This window comes from Ornithodoros turicata, chromosome 1, assembly GCF_037126465.1.
Source record: "Ornithodoros turicata isolate Travis chromosome 1, ASM3712646v1, whole genome shotgun sequence".
NCBI lineage: Eukaryota > Metazoa > Arthropoda > Arachnida > Ixodida > Argasidae > Ornithodoros > Ornithodoros turicata.
Window position 1 is genome coordinate 103076314 of NC_088201.1, and position 21803 is coordinate 103098116.

Consider the following 21803-nt stretch of genomic DNA (forward strand, 5'->3'; position numbering starts at 1 on the left):
CTCCACTCAACGAATGTTGTTCTACGAGGGCAGTTTTGTGTACGAAAGATACACAGTCGCCATGCTTTGCTCGTATTTTTCCCAGCGGAATCATTATCCTTGTGTCTACCTCTGCCAAATATATCTCATCAGAAGTTTAAAAACAGGCTTAAATTTCCTCAAACAACAAAACTGGGAGGGGGGATATATATTAACGAGAAAGAAAAAAGGGGAGGAGATGTAAGCCAAAAACGGGCCGTCGGCTTGCTATTCCGCAAAAAAAAGAAGAATAAATAAATAAAAGAAAATGAAATATTTAGGAAATACAGGATACACTAACAGACACTAAAAGAAGGGTGAGATAGATTAAAGGCAAAGATGACTTTAAAAAAGAAAAGATGACTAACAAACGGTGAAAGAAAGGTTAGATGGATTAAAGAAAAAAAAAGCCTGAAAGAAGATGAGCTAATGCGATGAGGGCGAGACTGGGGCGCTAACGAACGAGATTGCACGACTTGAGGTCACAGGCTGTTCATGAGACCTGTGTCGCTCAGGAACGTCAAAACTGCTTTGGTCACAGACCGCTGTGTGGGATGTCGTACTGGGCCGAGCAGAGTGGCCAGAGAAAACCCAAAACAAAACAAAGCTGGCTGATATGCTCTTTTAGGCTAGATTTACGAACTGTGGCTGTGTGGGTACGTAAAACGCTACAGTTTCTCTCAGGGGCAATATAACTGACGCGCAGCACATTCGTAGAAGCGGACAAACACGACAGTTAGATTCATCATGCTACACAGGAAGTAAATGCAATCGTTAACAAGTGCAAAGCTAAACAGCAACAGGCCTACGTGTCACATATCAAACAATAATTGAATCGTATTCGACGAACAATATCAGGTCAAATTAAATAAAATCCTGACAGAAATGAGCAGAGAGGTATGAAGGTGGCTGCGGACGTGGTATCCCGCCGGAGTTCTTGCTCCGGGGGCATTGCCCCCCCCCCCCCCCCACACACACACACGAACTTTTCGTTAGAGGGCTTCGAGCTTGGAGACAGACTCGCTCTCAGCTCTGGTACCGCGGAGAGTGAAAACGAACACCCTTTGAAAAATTAGGAGACCATTCACCCGATTAGATCCAGCCAATTACTCCATGTGATACTGTATGAGTGGACATTCTGCGCGAAGGGTAGGGACATGCCATTCAGTAGCTTTGCTTAGACGATACAGGCAAACGCAGATTTCGCTCCAAAAAGACGCAAAAGACGCCGACTTGTCTTCAATCAACGCAGGGAAACATTGGAGACTAGAAAGGAAAACTCTTATCCTGTGACGAGAGGTCTTTAATGGGACGGTCTCGTGCCCCCTGCCCCATTCGTAACGTGTACCATTCGATTGCCATTTGTTGAAAATGGAGTACTGCAAATTTACCCGACAAAGCACGTCACGGTGACTAAATAACCGAATTAAATTTAAAAAAGATTGCAGAGCATTTCTTCAGTTCTCAGGCGAAAAACGCACAATAATAAGAAGTGGCCCACATGGTGGTTTAGAACTATGCTAATCCTCAGAGACAAGTTAAAAGTGGCAGGTGAACCCCACCCACACTCACGAATCTGAAGTCGCCGGCCATCAGCGCGCGCAGTCGCGTTACAGCTCCGACCGAAAATATATTACGCGCTCTCCCTTAGACTCCCCGTTGTACACAGATCATGTTTCGAAATGAGGTGTCGCTGACGACGTACCTGGAGGAGTGCGCGTTTATTTACTGTTTAAAGTCTCATTAAATACTCCCAGAAAGAAAACATGTGACTTAGCTTCCACGTATCCGATTATGCGCCACATTATCGGATTCCCCACAGTCCTCCGCTCGCGGAGATATATGTCTGACTGTCCCCATTTAGAGAGCAAAGGGGATGACTCAACTCAAGGTCCTTGTGCAGGATCCAATTGCCATGAGAACGGCGACGTACCCGCAAGCCGACCTCCATTATGTAAAAGCCTGAGTCTGGGCACACAGAGGGACGACACGAACACACGACTCCCTCTGTGTGCACGGACTCAGGCTTTTACATAATGGAGTTCTTCCACCAGCTTGCCTGCATATACGCCATCTTTTCCGCAAGTCGACTTCATGCGTGACGTTGCATGAGCGTGAAGCGCAGGTTTCGTCGTCTGCTATTACGGCACGTTTAAGAAAATTCCTGGAAATCGACTTGGTTTTTTTTAATGAAACCTTGACTACTGTATGTGTACGGGACTCGTGAGGATAGTTGTGGCTACGTTTCGGAATAGATCGGAAACTGACCGAAGTGCCCGATGCAAAATAAACTGCTGGATGTAACCACTATCGGCCTATAAAACGCACAGTCACGCGCGGAAAAATGCAAACTGCGAACTTACACTAATCTGGACATCAAAATGCAAATACGGAACTTGGACTAACATAATAATAAATTACGAACTGGCAAAATTTCTGGGATACCCAAAAATGCAACGAGCTCTATCTGATTAAACCCAACATCCAAACAGATGAAGATGGGTCAGAAAATCGTCTGCTGAGTGCCTTACTATCAAGGCTACACTCTTAAAAAAAGGGTGTACTTTAACTCCTTTTCTTGCCACACATATAACACCCTTTTGGAGAGTACAATTACGCTCAAAAGGGTGTCTCCTCACTCCCTCAAGGGAACAGCATAACACCTTTCTCCCTACTGGAGAGTAATATTACTCCCCGGCAGGGAGAAGGTGTTATGCTACTCCCTTGAGGGAGTGAGGACACACCCTTGTGAGCGTAGTTGTACTCTCCAAAAGGGTGTTATATATGTGGCAAGGAAATGAGTTAAAGTACACCCTTTTTTTAAGAGTGTACGTATTGGTCATACTTTCATCACTCATGGGTTTTTACTTTGCGGAGAGGAGCCACCCCAGTGCGAGCACAGTGGTGAACTTCTCTCTGTCATACATATACTCATTTCATGTCCTCACTATGAGGCCCATCGTAGACATCACTTTAGACGGTTTTATGCACATTATTTAGCTCTTCACTCAGCCCTATTGCAGGGTGATGAGGCTATCGTCTCTTTTAACAGCGTTTTTAACTTCTTGAACCGGGATAGTCAATCTCTTGTAATTTTATATAGCTGTTTTATGCATTTGTAAAAAGTTTTTACTGGACGTCGTATACAATTTTATTTGATCACATTCCTAGCATTGTCCATGCACAGGTTTAACTAGTCATAATTTCACCAGCGTTTTGGCGCACTATGACCTTAGTTGTCCGTTCGCCATAAAAACCCGAATAATAATCATCATCATCATAATCAACTAACCAACATGTTGTTTCGTCCTCGCCGCCTTGATAAGTCTAACGGCCGCTCAAATGTCGCTTTCGTTCGCAAATGGGACTTCGACAGCCATTGAAAACCCGTGAATTTCACTGGCTAAATGGCCATATCGGATTTTTAAACGCGGCATGTCATCTTACGAAGCGATCAAGCATTCTCCATTTTCCTTGTCTCGAAACTGTGAATTTCGAGGTCGAATTTCACAACCGGAAATATCGAGATCCTTCCCTTCAAAGCGCTCGGAGAACTTGCAGTGGCCGCCATCTCTTCATAGCGATCATACACTTCCCCTGCGCCGGACAGATATGAAGTCTGAAGGATTTCCTCCGCGGAAGTCAATTGCAGTATCGCATAGTAAACGTCCTAGAACGACCGTTTCAGTAGACGCCAAGAAACCTGCATCACACGTCGTTCACTTGAAGGTTCGTCAAGCGTGCCAGTATGAGCAAGATGTAAGTTACCTGTTTTGCCCGTTCTTCCAATATAGGGATCCGCTTCGATGTCCTCTCTCCTGTTGCTTTATTTGCTACAAACAGGGGCACTCCGTATAATTGCAGGAGTTCTTCATAAACATCACATTCTGCCTAGTTATCAGGAGTACACTTTTTAACTTTCACTGCCGCACACACAAGCTTCCCTAATTCTGTCGCCTTGGTGGAACCGCAGCCTCGGTCAACAGCAGCCTCGGTCTTTAACAATCAGAAACAGCAGTGCCACGTCTCATGAATTATATGCACTGACGCAGTGTTGGCAATAGACTTCAATAGACTTGTGTTTCCTTCATGTTGTCAACACGACTGAAAAACGCATAACTCAATTACAATTTTTTAAAAATTACGGTACACGTTCCTCCATGGCTGACAACATTTATTTGCTTTACTCTTTCACTATCGCTGCTTACCGTGGGTCCCCTTCCCCTTATTATTGCCCTTCGTAGTGTACTAGTGTGTTTAATTTTAATATCGTGTTTCGAAGCTTAACCACGTTCCTACATTTTCTTTTCTGCATCCTATAAGCATTATTGTTCCCTGGTTGGTATTCCTGCACAAATTGCTAAGTTGCCGCTACCGTGGAAGATGGTGCATACCTAGAGTTGTAAAATTTCCGAAAATTTTGAATCGCTCGAAAAAAAAAACGTTTTCTTTGTGTGTTTTTTCCGAAAAATTGGAAAAATGGAAACAAACGTGGTTACTGCCGAGTCGAAGCATTGCCGGCCAAACCACAGCACACGACGAGCTAGAAGCTTTAGTAGTGTTCATCCTCTAGGCACAAATGCAGATGAGAGCATCCCATGAGACTGCTGTCTACTCAGCGATAGGTAATTAGAACAACACGTCCACTCCGACCAGATCTCCGACATTATGGGAACGTGATGGCGATCGCTTGGAGCAGCCAGACTGAGCACTAAGTTGGAGGTTGTTGGCGGATTAGAGGCGCCTAAGGCACTGTTGTAGGGTTGGAACGCATCAAAGCCACGGAAATTCACTTTTTTGACTTTTGTCGCCTGGAAATTTTGGGTTATTTTTCCGGAGACGAGGAAAAAAAAGAAAAAAAAACTGTTGTTGTCCAAAATTTCCGGGTTTATTTCCGGGGCTTCGCATCTCTATGCATACCTCAAGCGATTTTCCGCTTTTAATCTCCACTCAACGAATGTTGTTCTACGAGGGCAGTTTTGTGTACGAAAGATACACAGTCGCCATGCTTTCCTCGTATTTATTCCCAGCTGACTCATTGCCCTTGTGTCTACCTCTGCCAAATATCAGAAGTTTAAAAATAGGCTTAAATTTCCTCAAACAACAAAACTGGGAGGGAGGGATATATATTAACGAGAAATGAAAAAGGGGAGGAGAGGTAAGCAAAACGGGCCGTCGGCTTGCTATTCCGCAAAAAAAAGAAGAAGAAATAAATAAAAGAAAATGAAATATTTAGGAAATACAGGATACACTAACAGACACTAAAAGAAGGGTGAGATAGATTAAAGGCAAAGATGACTTTAAAAAAGAAAAGATGACTAACAAACGGTGAAAGAAGGGTGAGATGGATTAAAGAAAAAAAAAAGCCTTAAAGAAGATGAGCTAATGCGATGAGGGCGAGACTGGGGCGCTAAAGAACGAGATTGCACGACTTGAGGTCACAGGCTGTTCATGAGACCTGTGTCGCTCAGGAACGTCAAAACTGCTTTGGTCACAGACCGCTGTGTGGGATGTCGTACTGGGCCGAGCAGAGTGGCCAGAGAAAACCCAAAACAAAACAAAGCTGGCTGATATGCTCTTTTAGGCTAGATTTACGAACTGTGGCTGTGTGGGTACGTAAAACGCTACAGTTTCTCTCAGGTGCAATATAACTGACGCATAGCACATAGAAGCGGACAAACACGACAGTTAGATTCATCATGCTACACAGGAAGTAAATGCAATCGTTAACAAGTGCAAAGCTAAACAGCAACAGGCCTACGTGTCACATATCAAACAATAATTGAATCGTATTCGACGAACAATATCAGGTCAAATTAAATAAAATCCTGACAGAAATGAACAGAGAGGTATGAAGGTGGCTGCGGACGTGGTATCCCGCCTGAGTTCTTGCTCCGGGGGCACTGCCCCCCACACACGAACTTTTCGTTAGAGGGCTTCGAGCTTGGAGACAGACTCGCTCTCAGCTCTGGTACCGCGGAGAGTGAAAATGAACACCCTTTGAAAAATTAGGAGACCATTCACCCGATTAGATCCAGCCAATTACTCCATGTGATACTGTATGAGTGGACATTCTGCGCGAAGGGTAGGGACATGCCATTCAGTAGCTTTGCTTAGACGATACAGGCAAACGCAGATTTCGCTCCAAAAAGACGCAAAAGACGCCGACTTGTCTTCAATCAACGCAGGGAAACATTGGAGACTAGAAAGGAAAACTCTTATCCTGTGGCGAGAGGTCTTTAATGGGACGGTCTCGTGCCCCCTGCCCCATTCGTAACGTGTACCATTCGATTGCCATTTGTTGAAAATGGAGTACTGCAAATTTACCCGACAAAGCACGTCACGGTGACTAAATAACCGAATTAAATTTAAAAAAGATTGCAGAGCATTTCTTCAGTTCTCAGGCGAAAAACGCACAATAATAAGAAGTGGCCCACATGGTGGTTTCGAACTATGCTAATCCTCAGAGACAAGTTAAAAGTGGCAGGTGAACCCCACCCACACTCACGAATCTGAAGTCGCCGGCCATCAGCGCGCGCAGTCGCGTTACAGCTCCGACCGAAAATATATTACGCGCTCTCCCTTAGACTCGCCGTTGTACACAGATCATGTTTCGAAATGAGGTGTCGCTGACGACGTACCTGGAGGAGTGCGCGTTTATTTACTGTTTAAAGTCTCATTAAATACTCCCAGAAAGAAAACATGTGACTTAGCTTCCACGTATCCGATTATGCGCCACATTATCGGATTCCCCACAGTCCTCCGCTCGCGGAGATATATGTCTGACTGTCCCCATTTAGAGAGCAAAGGGGATGACTCAACTCAAGGTCCTTGTGCAGGATCCAATTGCCATGAGAACGGCGACGTACCCGCAAGCCGACCTCCATTATGTAAAAGCCTGAGTCTGGGCACACAGAGGGACGACACGAACACACGACTCCCTCTGTGTGCACGGACTCAGGCTTTTACATAATGGAGTTCTTCCACCAGCTTGCCTGCATATACGCCATCTTTTCCGCAAGTCGACTTCATGCGTGACGTTGCATGAGCGTGAAGCGCAGGTTTCGTCGTCTGCTATTACGGCACGTTTAAGAAAATTCCTGGAAATCGACTTGGTTTTTTTTAATGAAACCTTGACTACTGTATGTGTACGGGACTCGTGAGGATAGTTGTGGCTACGTTTCGGAATAGCCCCGGCTGTACGGGACCGTCCTTTTAAGCAGTTCGCTGGAGCGCTTGATGTACACGTATCATGCCTGCTGTGTTTTTCCTGAACCATTGCCAGAACACTCGGCAGAGCCTTTACAGCGACCGCTGCATGAGGGAAGATTTGTCAAGGTCACCGCGTTGTTTCTGTCATTTTATTATGCGCGTCATTGGTTGGCGGAGCGGCAAATCTCGAGAGCAGATAAAGAAAGGAAGGTGTCAGTCATGCGGGGAGCGATCGCAATCAGTACCACTATTAATATACGTTATTGGGCGGCCACGGAGAGTGCGTCCGCCGTCCGTGGATATTGAGTTCAAGGCTCGGCGAACCGCTGGAGCACAAGGACGGCGTAGCACATGAGGTGAGAAGCAGCCCAATGAGCATTGACTGCACGAAGACGACACGACCCAACATTGAGGGAACGCAAAGCGGCTGTGATGAGACGAAGTCGAGAAGATCCGAAATCGAACGCGAAGCAGAGGGCAAGAGACGAAGGTGAGAGAACGAACAAGTACGCGGCCACGAAGCCGTGGCCATTGATATAAACGATCCCAGACGTGTGTACTTGACCGTTCTTAGAACGGATGTATCTCGAAATAAACTGATCGAAATCCCCGATGCACAATAAACTGCTGCAAGCAACCACTATAGGACTATGAAACGCACAGTCGCGCGCGAAAAGTGCAAACAGCGAACGTAGACTACTCTGGACATTAAAATGCAAATATACCCAACTTGGACTAACGTAATAAAAACAAACCAACATGTTGTTTCGTCATCGCCGCCCTTCTAATTCTAACGGCCGCTCAAATGCGCCTTTCGTTCGCTAAAACGACTTGGACACACATCGAAAACCCGTGAATTTGACTGGTTAAATGGTCATATCAGATTTTTAAACGCGGCATATTATCTTATCAAGCGATCAAGCATTCTCCTTGATTTTTCCTGGTCTCGTAACCGTGGATTTCTAAAGCGGGAATTTCGCAACCGGGAATATCGAGATCATCCCCTTCCAGGCGCTCGGAGAACTAGCAGTGGCCGCCACCTCTTCATAGCAGTCATACACATCCTATGCAAGGCGGTAGAACTACACATCCCCCGAGCCGGACAGATACGAAGTCTGAAGGATTTCCTTCGCCGAAGTCAATTGCAGTATCGCATGGTAAACGTCCTCGAACGACCGCTTCAGTAGACGCCAAGAAACCTGCGTCACACGTTGTTCACCTGAAGGTTTGTCAAGCGTACCAGTGTGAGCAAGATGTAAGTTATCTGTTTTGCCCGTGGGGCGAGTGGAACTCCTATAAAGAGGGGAATTCCGTATAACTGAAGGAGTTCTTCGTAAATATCGTATCCTGCCTAGTTATCAGGACTGCCCACACGCAAGAGTTCGCGCTGTCTCGCGCTTGCGGTCGCAACCTCAATAGACCTCGCCCTGTTTGCAAACAAATGACGTCATAGTGTTCGACAGCGCAACCAATTTGGTATAGTTTATGTACGCTGGAAGCTAAGAACAAGGTCGCGCCCGAAAGCCACGGTCGTTAGGGGATTACGATGATCCCTGAAAGGGACGCGACCTACGGTCCTATTTTCCTATTGAATCAGTAGGAGGTAGCGAACAACTGCCCATTCCTCCCCTCCCGATTTGTTTCGGTTTCAGTCTGTCTAGCAACGTGATGATGACGTTTCTCGGGTAGAGATGTATCCCACCTAAATAACAAGACATGAGCACGCTCTCCATAACGGGGTAAAAAAGTGACGTTTACTTTGTACATTTCCAAGTTCAGTTCGCAAAACTTTGCATAATTGAACTTGCATTACATGGCATTCACATCACGAGGTGGCAGGAACCTAGTAAGAACAAATGCCGTTGACCGCATGATTCAAGGTCGTGTAGTTTCTTCCTTTTTTTTTTCTTATAATTTAATGGCGCGTTACTTTAGCCTGCAGAAAACACGTTGTTGAAAGTTGCGCCTGTGTTGTTGTTGTGCTGCATTGCGCTTGTGCGTCTTCGTTCTCCGGGAGCTTTAAAGATTGGCCAAGAAGGGCACACGTCTGGGATCGTTTATATATCATGGCCACGGCTTCGTGCTCGCCAACTTGCTCGCTTTGACTCTTGGCCTCGGTTTCACATTCCTTAACTTTCGCAAGTTCTCGGCTTCGTCTCGGCGCAACCGCTTGGTGTTGCCTCACTGTTGGGCCGTATTGTCTTCCTGCGGCCAATGCGCGTTGAGTCCCGATATGCTACTCCGTTGGTGTTCTGCAGCGGCGCGCCGAGCCCTTTAAGGAGCACTGAGGTGGCCCCCATTTCTTCTTGTTTTTTTTTTTTTACTTTTTCGGTGCATAGTGTTACCCAGCGAATAAAATCAGTACCTTCGAAAGAACGATGAGTGCAGGGTGACCTACACAGCGTGCGCGAGGTCTCTGCTCCGCACATCTTTGAAAGAAATATTCTCCTCGTGAAAAGAGCGCTTCGCAGAACGGGAAGACGTTGTGACGTATGGTGCTCCCCTCAAGTGACGAGTGACGTACAGCGGCACAGCTCAAGCATGTATAAACGTCGCGTGAGCTGCGAAGCAAAATCGAGGAAACAAGGCACGGAACCTGCAATACGTCACGCGAGAATCATGTCAGCCGTCTGCGGCTGCTTTCGTCGACTCTTTCTTATTATTATTATTATTATTTTGTAAATTCGATTGCGCAACTATAACGCACCGCAGTGCGAAAATATTTGTGACTCCTGCTGGACAGCTTGCCAGATGAGGCAGGATTTCGAGTGACGTTCAACGTCACCTGATTGCTCCTTTAACTTCCTCTGTGCGGACGTCGTACGCCGCCGCCCGATAGCGTATATTGGTAGTGGAATACTGAATGCCCTCGTATCCCGCATGGCTGACGTCTTTCTTTCTTTTTTGTCTGGTATCCGTGTGCTGCAGCGCCATAGAATGCGTGGCGAATGCGTATGGTTTGCCGAATAAAGTGGCAGAAACCACGCCTTGACCTTGACAAAAGTTCACTCATACAGATATCGTTGTAAAATTAAAGAAGGAAAGACTAGACCTACAGGTCTCTGCCGCGAAATTACCATGGAGACAGTTGTGGTATTCCCAAAATGTATGTGTTCATATCCCGCATGAACAGCCAAACTTGGTGTTTACCTACTGCGAAAGACACCGTCACTCTACACAAGTCAAATATATCAGCAACGTGCATACAACTTTGCATCCTGCCTGTACAGCTAAAAACCAGCCCCGTTGTTCATATTGCTCCGTATCAGATATTTTTAAGCGTCTCACGAAAATTTGAAAGCTACACGCATGCGCGAAAAAAAATACCATATGTTCTGTGATACTGGATGATAGTTGCATCATTTTATATTGCATGCAGAGGGACATAGCTTGTTGCTGAAATCGAGCCGGGCGGCCAGACATGTCTGTCTGAATTGCAAGAACAGGAAATAAATAGGAAGTGACACTCTTTTGTGGGTGCCTCGCCTTTTCCGCTACTGTGCTCAGCGTTTTTCATTTTACTTGAAGGCAGCACAGGAAGCGTCTGCTGCTGCACGAATTTGTAGCGAAAATACGTTTTGAGTTAGCCACCTTAAAATGCAGCGGAAACGATGCTACGATTCTGAAAAAAAATAGCGAGTACGGTAGTGCAGAAAAAACTGTCGGACGCTCGTGTGGACAAACGGTAATAATGGCTCAGGGGTCGCGCACGTGGAGGAAAGAAACACAAGGAGCGGCTCTTCCCTCCAGGCTAGCGTAGCCACCCTCTTGCAGTCGCTCGAGTCAAAATCGCCATTACGTCCTGTCCACCACGTGCCGCCTTTAACGTTTCGGTTTTGCAGGGCTTTATTTCTCGCGCTGCTCTCCGTGTGATTTTGCTTTTCGAAAGTAGTTTATTGTGAAAATGTGAGCTTCATCGTAGAAACGACGTATGGCAATGTGTTCCTGTCCCGGCTGCGTCCCTCGTTGAACGGAAAGCAGCTCTGTCACGCGAACACGTTTTGTTCGTAAGTACACGGTCAGTTGTTCCAGTCGCCTGTGTGTGTTCGAGTCATCTTGAATTGTTCGTTTGGACCTGACACTGTGTCATATATTCATTTCATATGCTCTTTTGTTTTACAAATCTGAATAATGGTGTTCTGAGTACAGCATTCGTTACCACTTAATCAAGAAACGTACATACGTTGGAAGTCACCGTCGCCACACGTGATGTTACCGGTCCCGCGTACTCCTTTTGCGTTCTGCACACTGTGACTGGTCTTGTAATAGGAGAGTAAACATCCGAACATACAGAAATAAAGTGCAAGCACGCATTCAACGTAATACTACCATCTGAACTGCGACACAACTACAGCTCGCGTCGTTTGCTCCGGTGCCGCCGTGCTGTCTGGAGGGTCACGTGAGCGGTCACGTGGTAGACAGGAGCATTCCAGAATGCAATGCGAAGCCGGGTATGCTCGTCCCGATAGAAAACTGTGGGAGAGGCCGCTCCTTGTGTTTCCTTGCTCCATGGTCGCGCATCTGGTGGCCGATTTTCACAGAGCACCGGAAGTCAATAGGCGAACGTGGACTATACAAGCCCAGTGAAAGTTTATCTAAAATTGAAACCCGAGCTGAAGGCTCGCTGGAAGTTGACGTCGTAAACGCTCACGATCTATAACACTGTATGAAAAACGAAAGTAACTTTCCAGTGGTCCTGTATAGCGTCACGCAGACATATTTCACACTTGTGCCTTGAAACTGTGCCCAGTGCCTTGCAACTGTCCACTTGCGAATACTTTCTAACATAGCGTGTGTTAAGAACACACGTTTGTTCTCTCTATTTATTTTTACTTGAGTACGAAACACATTTAATGATATTGTACGTTTCTGTCGCTTCAATGACCTTTCAAAAAATCGTTATTTGGTGCTACCACGGAGTTGTACGGGTAACGAGGCTTGGCTGTATTAATTTTATATGCAAATCATACTGTTCGTTCTAAGGCAACTCAAGACGGCCATGAAGCTCTTCGTCCTGCTGGCGTTCATGACCTCGTTTGCTGTAGGTAGGTGTCCCCTGTGTCTCCCTCTGTTGCATGTCGCCACACCAGCCACTTGGGGCTAGTCAACACCACCTAGATACGGGCAGCCTGCTCATTCGTCGACGTGACGTAACAACTAAGAGTTAGCCAATCAGGATCGTGCTTTCAGCGGCCGTAGCCAATCACGAACGTGCTTTCAGCGTCGCAGCCATGGTTGTCATTGAGCGTCCCCGCGTACGAAACGGGACAACTTTAAACTAAAGCACAAAACTGTCCCATATCCTACTGAGGACTGATTTTCTGGAAAGCGTGTTGCACTTTTTGTCTACAGATACATGTCTACAGGTTCTAAGGTACCTGCAATCCTTTGCGAGTTTTTGAATTCGCAGAACGGTAGATCGCGGTAGCAGACGAATTGTGACTTTATATGTTCACGTAGCGAAACAGGGAGAGGAGGCAATAAGCACGTCTTCTGTATCTAGGTGCCGTTGGGCTAGGGCGCTTCGGACGGCTTCATCCGGAAGCCTACCTTTGAAATAGATACCGCTGTGTTCGGCACCGTCCAACAGTCTGCTCGGGTATTTTTTTTTGTCCTAAAGGTACTTAGATGTATATTTAAAAAACTACGAATTTGAATGTTCAACGCTGCTTCCGGGCCCGCAAGAGTTCCCGCGTCGTGACTTCAGTCTTTACGGCTGCGTACCCACATGCGGAAAGTCTGCGCGGTAAATTCTTGCCGGTGAGCGGGAAAAGCCACCTCTGCTTCCCGCTTTTTGGGGATCGCGCAGTGCACGATTTTTAGCGGCATCCGCACATGTCGTCCAATCATGAAGTAAACGGAAGTTGCGTGCGTTCTTATTTTCTTCCGGTCTCCCGTACGGAGAGCATTGACGGGAGCCGTTGACTGGAAGGTATGTCGCAGCGGTGCTCACGTTTTTCGATTTATGAAATAAATAAAATGACATTGCTACCTACATTATAGAGTGTTGCATTAAAATGACATTTTGGCCGACACTGGAATATAATTTAGTAGTGCAGGTAAGTAAAGTGTAAGATATTGAGTGTGATAGTGTCAGGAAGTTGAAAGCTAACCATAGTCCGCAAGAAAAGAATGCGCAATCGCCACTGCGAATCAACGCAAAGCCTGCGTTTCTTGTGACCGTGATGTTGATTTCGCAAAAGCTCACATGTAAGAACGGAAACGTTAACTACAGTCAATAACTCGACTTCGCTGTCGTTCACCAACTTGTCAAATCTTGTCAAGATCTCACTGTGGAGAGTTGCGTTCGGAGGCAGTAAACGTGAAGACCCCCCCCCCCCCCTCCCCTTCTCACTGCTCTCTGGAAACACAGAAAAGGAAACGCTCATTCGCACTGCCATGATCGTAAATTCAAATTGTCTTCACTTTTGCTTTATACTGTACAAAGGACCTGCCAGGGCCTGCCGTTCGGCGTCCCCCCTCCATCGCTGCGACACTGCAGATAATACAGCTTGGGACAAAAGTTCACTGAACACGGTACTGGCATATTTCGTCATCGGAGCAGCCCCCTGCTAGCTATTTGGAAGAAATCGAATAAGAAACGTGTGACCGGCTATTCTATCCATCTATCCAGTATCCAGTATATGTGTGCGCTCCCGCTTGCGTGTGGGGTGTCGCTCCAATTCAGAAATGCGACACACCGGTGTTCCGTAACCTTTTGCCCCAAGCTCTACTGCTGATTTCTACACCCACCCGGAACACAGTGTACAGGGCTTGCCTGCCTTCCTTCGCTGGCTGGCGTTAGTCGTTCCCTCCATTGGCCCGTTTCGCCGTCCTGTTATTCCAGTTGACTGTAGTTAAGGGACAGTACTTCGTCCACTAACACTGTCCATCACCAACGGATAGCTGCGCCCCGACGGTCACACTCGGGGGTAGGAGGATCCATTAGCAAGCGCCAAGTCCGTTCTCTATAGAATCATCCTATATTAACTATATTCTGCGGCAAAAGAATGCGCTTTGTTCTTAGGGAGTGTTGTTTTCTCCTTTTTCCAGAGACGAAATTCCGGTATGCTCTAAAATCCACCGTCTGCTTTAAACTACGCCAACTACGCGTCTTTCGCGTGGGATACCGTGGTCAGTGGTCCACGATAATGAAATGACCCTGCACTTTCGAAATCTACTGAAACCGATGCGACCCTCCCTTTAAGACATCCTATGACCATTTCTAGGGCTGTGCGAATAGTGATTTTTGGGTTCGAATCGAATACGAATCGAACAGTAAAATCTTCGAATAGTAGCGAATCGAATAATGTCGAATACCACACAAAAATGTGTGCTTATTGCTGAATAGTAAGCAAAAGCTTGCATTGAAACCTGGTGCTCAGTTGTAGTTTGTGAGGCTGACTGCGAACTATATACACATATTCATTGATGAATACATTTTTGCTAGAATTGTCCTGAAAATTGTATTTCCAGACATAACCGTAGGTGGCTGTGTGATTAAATCCCTCTTTCTATGGCGTCATAGCTGGTCCAGCCGAAGCTAAAAATAATTAAACTAACTTTAACATCCCTGCCAACATTTGCTAAAATATATTTCTCAAAAGTGGCAATTTTCAGTGATCCCTCAAGTCGCACTTTTAAACCATGCCTGCAACCCCGCGGCACTGACAGAAGTGTAAACTAGGCTTCGCCTGATGCTCGAAGACATGATGCGAAGCCAACTTGCAGGATATCGTCAAATCCGCACGCGCAAGTCTGTAAAGTAAGCTTCACCTAACATTTAGAAGCATGAGGTGAAGCAACCTTGCAGGATGTATTTGAGGCGCAGAATTGTAAACTAGGCTTCGCCAAACGCTCAGAGGCATGGGTTGAAGCCAGCTTGTGGAACTTCGAATATATTCGAGTATTCGATGAGGTGTTATTCGATTCGAATACGAATAGCGCGCGACCGTTATTCGGTACGAATATCGAATATTTCGAGTATTCGCACACCCCTAAGCCTTTCTCTTCGTGTCATATACAGCATGTTATGACAAAGCGTGAGACTTTAGCTCAAGCACAGGCCCTCTGATTAGTGCTATGACAGAGTGTCCGAATGGCTTTGCTACAGTTTCAACACCGCTTACTATACTCGAGCCACAAAAATTTTAAGCCGTCGTCTCTAGAAGCTACAATTTGTTAAGTTCTTAGACGTTTACTGGTTTTTCCACTAGGAATGCAGCAAATTCTAATGGAATCCTTTAAGAAAATATGACAAATAAGGAACGGACGGGCGGCGTGACATCCGTGTCATTTTCAATTGTTCTGCATATGTGCTAAACGGTCTGAAACTAGATACGATGCGATGCGATAATTACCAGGTTTTATGAATAAGTAAAATATAGTACGTGGGTTATGCAAATTAGTTACGCGGCAGACGAATCACGCCACGAAGAACGAAGTAGTAGACATGCACACCAAGCCGAACGTACTCTTAATCGTTACTTCCTTGTAGGAGGTGCATGCTGCATCTACATTCTAAATAGTTAGACATATTGACGAGTATTTTTCTTTTCTTTTTCTGACGAGCCATCCTACGAGAGCCAATAGAATAATATATTTCATTTGTTCTCCTACAAAGTGTCCGGAGATCTAGAACCGAGATGCAGCCTGCCTAAGGACACTGGACCGTGCAGAGGTTACCAGCGAAGATACTACTACAGTGAAAAGGACAACCAATGCCTTCTGTTCATCTACGGAGGTTGCAAGGGCAACGCAAACAACTTCAAAACTTTGGAAGAGTGTGGGCAAGCATGCGGATGTGAGTAACATTTCATGCAGCTCGGTATAATGGCTTTATCGGTGCACGCGAGAGTGTAAAGCCTGTAGCGCCTGTAAAGCCCATGTGCATATCTATTCTTCAGGAGGGCATCATTCTCTTTTGTGGGTCGATGATATCTCTGAGCACCATCAATAAGTTGGAGTGTTGACATCACGGCTGTAGTAGCCATTCAAATGTTATTACAGGACATAATTATTGCATGTAGCTAAGAAAGGACACGCTCGTTTGTGCCGTAAGAAAATCTGCAACAGTAAGAAGCGCACAAAGCGCGATGTAAATTATTCGATTCCCTTATGCGTGTTGCAAGAAATATCCTTCAACGGGAAGTCCCTCACCCAAACACCGAGTAACACATGTTGGTGAAAATCTGAAGCGAGTGAATGATGCCTCTTGGTAAGACGTCGGAGAGCCGCGGCCTAGCGCACTAAACCGACAATCTTGCCGTTGTCTGGCTTTTTGGACAACCGCCAGGCGTCAATGTTTCACGTTCCTATGCACCTTGACGATTGTCTGTTTGTATGCTTGTGTCTCCCACGACAATAGCAATGTCTGCAAACTGGTGCATCTTCATTTTTTGAAGGAACGAAAAGGCGCTAGCGAACAAAAACCACAACACACAGGGTTCCTACCATTAACAATCAGCCTCAGGGCTGTTACATCTGATCATGAAGTAGTGTGTTGCTCGTGCGTTGGGATGGGCAACATTAAGAAGTCTTCTGAATATACAGGGTTACCCAAAACAGTTGTGATTTTGTAATGACGATAAAACAATGAATACCATCTTTCGGAAGCTTACCTATGTATTGGACAACCTATCATGCACTAAACTTTTATGTTTTTTTTTTTACTCTGTGTTAGCACCGCTAAGCAACTGTTTCTATGTTCGGCGTACAGATGTGGACATATGGAGAGATCACAGGAGTCGGGTACACGGAGGGGTTATTATACATTATGGGCCTACCTCAGGGTACTGTATCGATATTCGTCTAGAAAGTCTTCTAAAAACTCAGGGAAAACTTAAGAGAGCACAGGCGGTTATAGGATTCGAACCCACCACCTCCCAGTCTTCAGCACGACCTTGGCTATCACTAACGAGCGGGATGCCATAACCAGCTCGGTCATGCTGCTGTTCGAAAACTTTTATGTCAGTACAGTCACCCCGTTTAACCTACTGCGAATAAGCTGGGAAAATTAAATAGTTGCCGGTTCTTAGCACTTTGTATGGCCCATACCTGCGTTAGCGATCCTTCCGCTAGATGGCGCCACAGTCGAAAGAGGTGTTGCTAACGGCATTGAAAGAAACGCAGAAAGCCACAAGACGGAAACGGCCACTACATAGGACATCCCTTTTTGTTTCCTTCAAAACGCAAGGGAGAATGCAGGTTTCGAAGCACACGACAATGCTGAGTGAAGTCACGGTATCCTCCTCCAGAAGAACCCCCGTAGTATGGAGTTCTGTTTTCTGCTATGCACATTTCGGTTTCAGTTTACTATTGCGATCATTTGCGAATTTATTACTCGCGCAAGATGAATGCGAATGGTGTTTCCGGTATCGAGGGAGCGGTTCGTTTTCGGTATTATGCTCAGTTAGGTTTTTTCGACTAAAGTCTTCCTTTACGTAAACCGCAGTTGTTGGAAAACGGTTGTACTCGCTGTGGTCACCTCTCGTTTTCGCCTTCCGTCATGTCGGTTAATTCGTTGAGGATGGCTGAGCCAACCATTGTCTACGAGGAAGTGCTGCAAATGACGGAGGACTTGCGTTCAGCGGCTGCCACATAATTCTTCTGAACTTTGGCAATCACTTGCAACCGTTTGATGGTAATTAAGCGTGACTGCCGGTTGCCGATGAACCAGACCGGACGTCCCGCACAACATGCATGCACAAGGTCTTCCATCCACTCCGTTGTAGCAGTGACGTCGCTGCACTTGACATCCGACGTTTCATTCTGGTGAGCGTTTTAGTAAAAACTATGACATGACAAAAAATGTCACCAAAGTACGTCACGCGAAAAGCAGGATTGGAAGCGCGCAATGCAGATAAGAAAGCATAAATGTTCTCGTCAAGTGCCGTACTTATGCAGCACGAAGTCAACATGTACCAGCTATTCTTTTCTTTTCTTTTTTTTTGTAATGCCACAGCATATTATTTGGAAACATGGAGCTCCAAACACGTTTATCTCAGACGTGGCATGTCTTGCAAGTTATAAGGTTCCAACCACCTGATTAACTAATTTCTTGCTAATATATTGCATGATGTCGATTCCAGAGACAGACAGCCTGCAAGGATGGACGGTGCCAAACTTGTTTGCATCAAAGAAGCAGGAGTCGTCGAGCTTTTCTTCGACCCATCGCAGACCCTCAGAAGATCACCTTGTTCTTTCTAAGCCTTTTTACGCCGTCAACGATTTTCTTTCAAACGAAACGTTTCTTCGCTGAATAAAATGCTTACTTGTCTTTCTTCGTGCGTTTGTAGAAACTGACAGAAACCTAAGAAAATGACATCGTCATCATTGTAGCTTTCACTCCATTTGGACGCTACAGTTAAAGAAGTCCAGGGGATGGCGGCATAAAAAAAAAAGAAAAACGTTTGATGAAAGTGTGTGTGTTTCAATTTACCGAGTAGCATGAAAGGATTTGATGTGTGGACCTTGTTTCCAAGGGAGAAAAAAAAAGAAAAAAAGAAACTCCCATAAACATGACTCCGCGCGATCACCATTAACTCGCCACTCCTGCTGAACGAGGACGAGAAGCATGATGCCACGTCACCGATGACGTTCCACAGTTCGTGCGTTCTGCTTCACTGGTCACTGGAGGTCAGCGCCCATTTCCTTTGCCGCCGTAAACCTGTTTCGCCAGTTCCCCTGGAGAATTGGGGATAGAAAGAGCGGCTGTATAATGACCGAGCCAGGAGCAATGCTTTCTCGGAGCCCCAAACAGTCGAGTAGGTGACGACAGCTAAGTAGCAGACAACAATCCTCTGAACCAATCAATCAATTTATTGTACTCCAAAAAGTCCCATACGGGCGTCACATGGGAGTAGTGGGTTACAGGAAGTGAGGAAAAAAATAATACATAGAAAAAAAAGGCAGTAAAACAGCAACAACAAATGGAAACAACAACAACAACGCTATACAAGTAGGTTACACAAGGTATCGTAAATGGCTCAAGATTTATACACTGGAACTAGAATTACGAAATTCAGACGGGTCAGTTATGGTGGTGGTGGGTGGTGAAAGGGCTTGCCGTTGTCGGCCTCACGTAGGTGGGCAACGTCACGACTGACGCCCTGGGGGAATGTGCGTCCTGGGCCGACTTCTAAGGGAACTGTGCCGACATATGTCTGAAAGCGTCTGAGGAAAACCCAGGAAAAACCCCAGACAGCACAGCCGGCGCCGGGATTATTATGGTAAGTTATGGTAACGATGGTCAGTTATGGTAACGATGTGGGGTGGGAGGTTATTCCATCCAATGGCAGTGTTGGGGAAAAAGAAATTAGAAAATGATTGAGTGTTACATTTTAAGCGGGCAACTTAGTTCGTGGTCGATGCTAGGTGATATTATGTGAGGAGGATCGATATATGATGACCTGATGGCAGGATAATGGTAGAACTTGTGAACAGGGAAGGGTAACGGTAATGGTAACGGAAACAGAAACGGTATATTACCGAAACTGGAGATGGTAACGCAAACGGAAACGCATACCACTGTCCTCGATTACCGGAAACAGAAACGGAAACGAAAATTATCGTCCGGTATTCAATTTGGGTAATAGCTATTACTGTTGTGCGATTACATCTAAGTGACTTTTCGTTTTCCCTGTAATTATCAATTCCCTGTGATGCTCTAAATACTACACGACACATGGAAACAAAGCACAGTATTGGATATCGGGGGAGCATCACTCACTTATCTACCTCCCTACTTACCTACATGACATCAAGACATGAGACTTACACAACATAGACTCCACGCACTCTACTCCACCATAACACGAGGATGACAGCATATGTTTTTTTTTCTATTTTGTACTTTCTTCATTTCACCGTGGCTATGGCAGTATTGTTTACTACTGAGAGCGTCCGCCTATGAATGCGATATTAGATAAAGGTTACGCCCATCTTGGGTTGCTTGATTCAGAGTGACTGAGGACAGAAGTCTGACTGAAGAGATGTTGCTAGACTGCTTTAAAAATCCTGCAAGATGTGAGCATCCCACCGAGGTAAAATTCCTTGTATAGTATGTACGCGTGACACCGAAGCAGCACTTGGGCAAAACAAGGTGCTGACAGGGCCGGACGGGCTGTCCTCCCGCCAGCTCTGTAACAGTCGTTCCATTACCGGAAACAGTACCGGAAACGTAACGGAAACGAAATTAAAAGCTGGTATCAGAAACGGATAACGGAAACGAAAATATAGGATTAAGGAAAATGGAAACGGTAACGAAAATCCGTTACGCCGAACGTCCGTTATCCTTCCCTGCTTGTGAAACAGTGATATGCGTGCGGCCCTCCTACGGACGTGCAGTTCGGTCAGGTTGATTGGTTTTTTAATGAAGAGATGCTTGCATATGGTGAGTAGTTACTAGGGATCAGTGTTGCGGATTTGTTCTAAAGGTAGTAAATCAAATCCAAATCAAGTCCGGATTTAATTTTGAGACGTTAAATCAAATCCTTTTAAATCCGGATTTGTTTTTCCAGACCTAAATCAAATCCGCTTTTAAATCCGGATTTATCGAATCTTTTGACAAATCCGGGAGCCAAAATTCGTGCAGTAGCATTACTAGACCTATAACCGTGTCTACAAATTACTAATACTGCACGTATTCACTAAACAACGCTTAAATAACAACGTGACGTGGCACAAAGAGCAACAAATTTCGTCTGATTGACGAGGATATAAAGGGCCAACCTATCAATCCGCTGGCCGAAATTTTATTCATATTTTAGGACAAATTTTTGAGTTTAGAAAGAAATTTTCGGTTACGCCTGCTCGGCGTGTACCAGATTATCAGTCACCACGTATCAGCCTGTGTCAGGGCCGGGTCCAGACGCTTAGTTTGGGGGGGGGGGGGGGCGGTTTCTTTGTCGGAGCGCGTAGTGGGGGAGGGGGGAGAGGGAAATTCAAGTATAAACTGACGTTTTTTTTTCGGTTGGGGGGGGGGGGGGCGATTGGGAGGGAGCAATTTGACGAGTTGCTTCTACTTACAGCCGTATGCTCGCTCTACCACAGGTGCTATATAAATGGTATCTATACCATTTGATAGAGAATGAGTTAGCGGTTCTAATGAATCTACCTTCAAGGGAATGCGTGTACCCGCTCAGTAAAAATTCGAAATCGTAAATTTTTTGCCGGAAGTGCTGTGTTCGGGAATTTTTTCGTAGCGCCCCTTTAAAGTAGGAGTCACGGGACTTTTTCCGCGTGCTGTCTTGAACCCATAGTTTTTATCAGCCAAATTTGAAGGATGTGGTAAAACAAGAAGCGCATTGCTATGACGTCAAAGTTGGGAAAAAATTCGAACCAACATTCGCCGCCGCAACCTTCCGCCTCTCCATATCGAAAACTGTTCATCGGATGGAGCTCGAATTGTTGCATTTGTCATCAGTCGAGATGCTATCTAACATATATTTTTTGTTCATGGAAATTGAAAATTGTCAATTTCCCACCCTTGTCGATTTAAAATGGAGCTACCCAGGAGTGGACAGAAGGCGACCTCACTGTGTGCGACCTCACTTCTAGCGTTCGCATGCCCC

At 45.7% G+C, this 21803-nt stretch overlaps 1 protein-coding gene across 1 annotated transcript; it reads left to right on the plus strand.

The window, feature by feature from the left end:
- The first annotated feature begins 3651 nt into the window (after positions 1–3651).
- Positions 3652–18512, plus strand: LOC135378524 (kappaPI-actitoxin-Avd3b-like). The gene is made up of 4 exons (XM_064611576.1): positions 3652–3777; positions 12214–12275; positions 15854–16033; positions 18321–18512. Coding segments are annotated over exons 1-4 (255 nt in total). The 5' UTR covers positions 3652–3766; the 3' UTR covers positions 18323–18512.
- The last annotated feature ends 3291 nt before the right edge of the window (positions 18513–21803 follow it).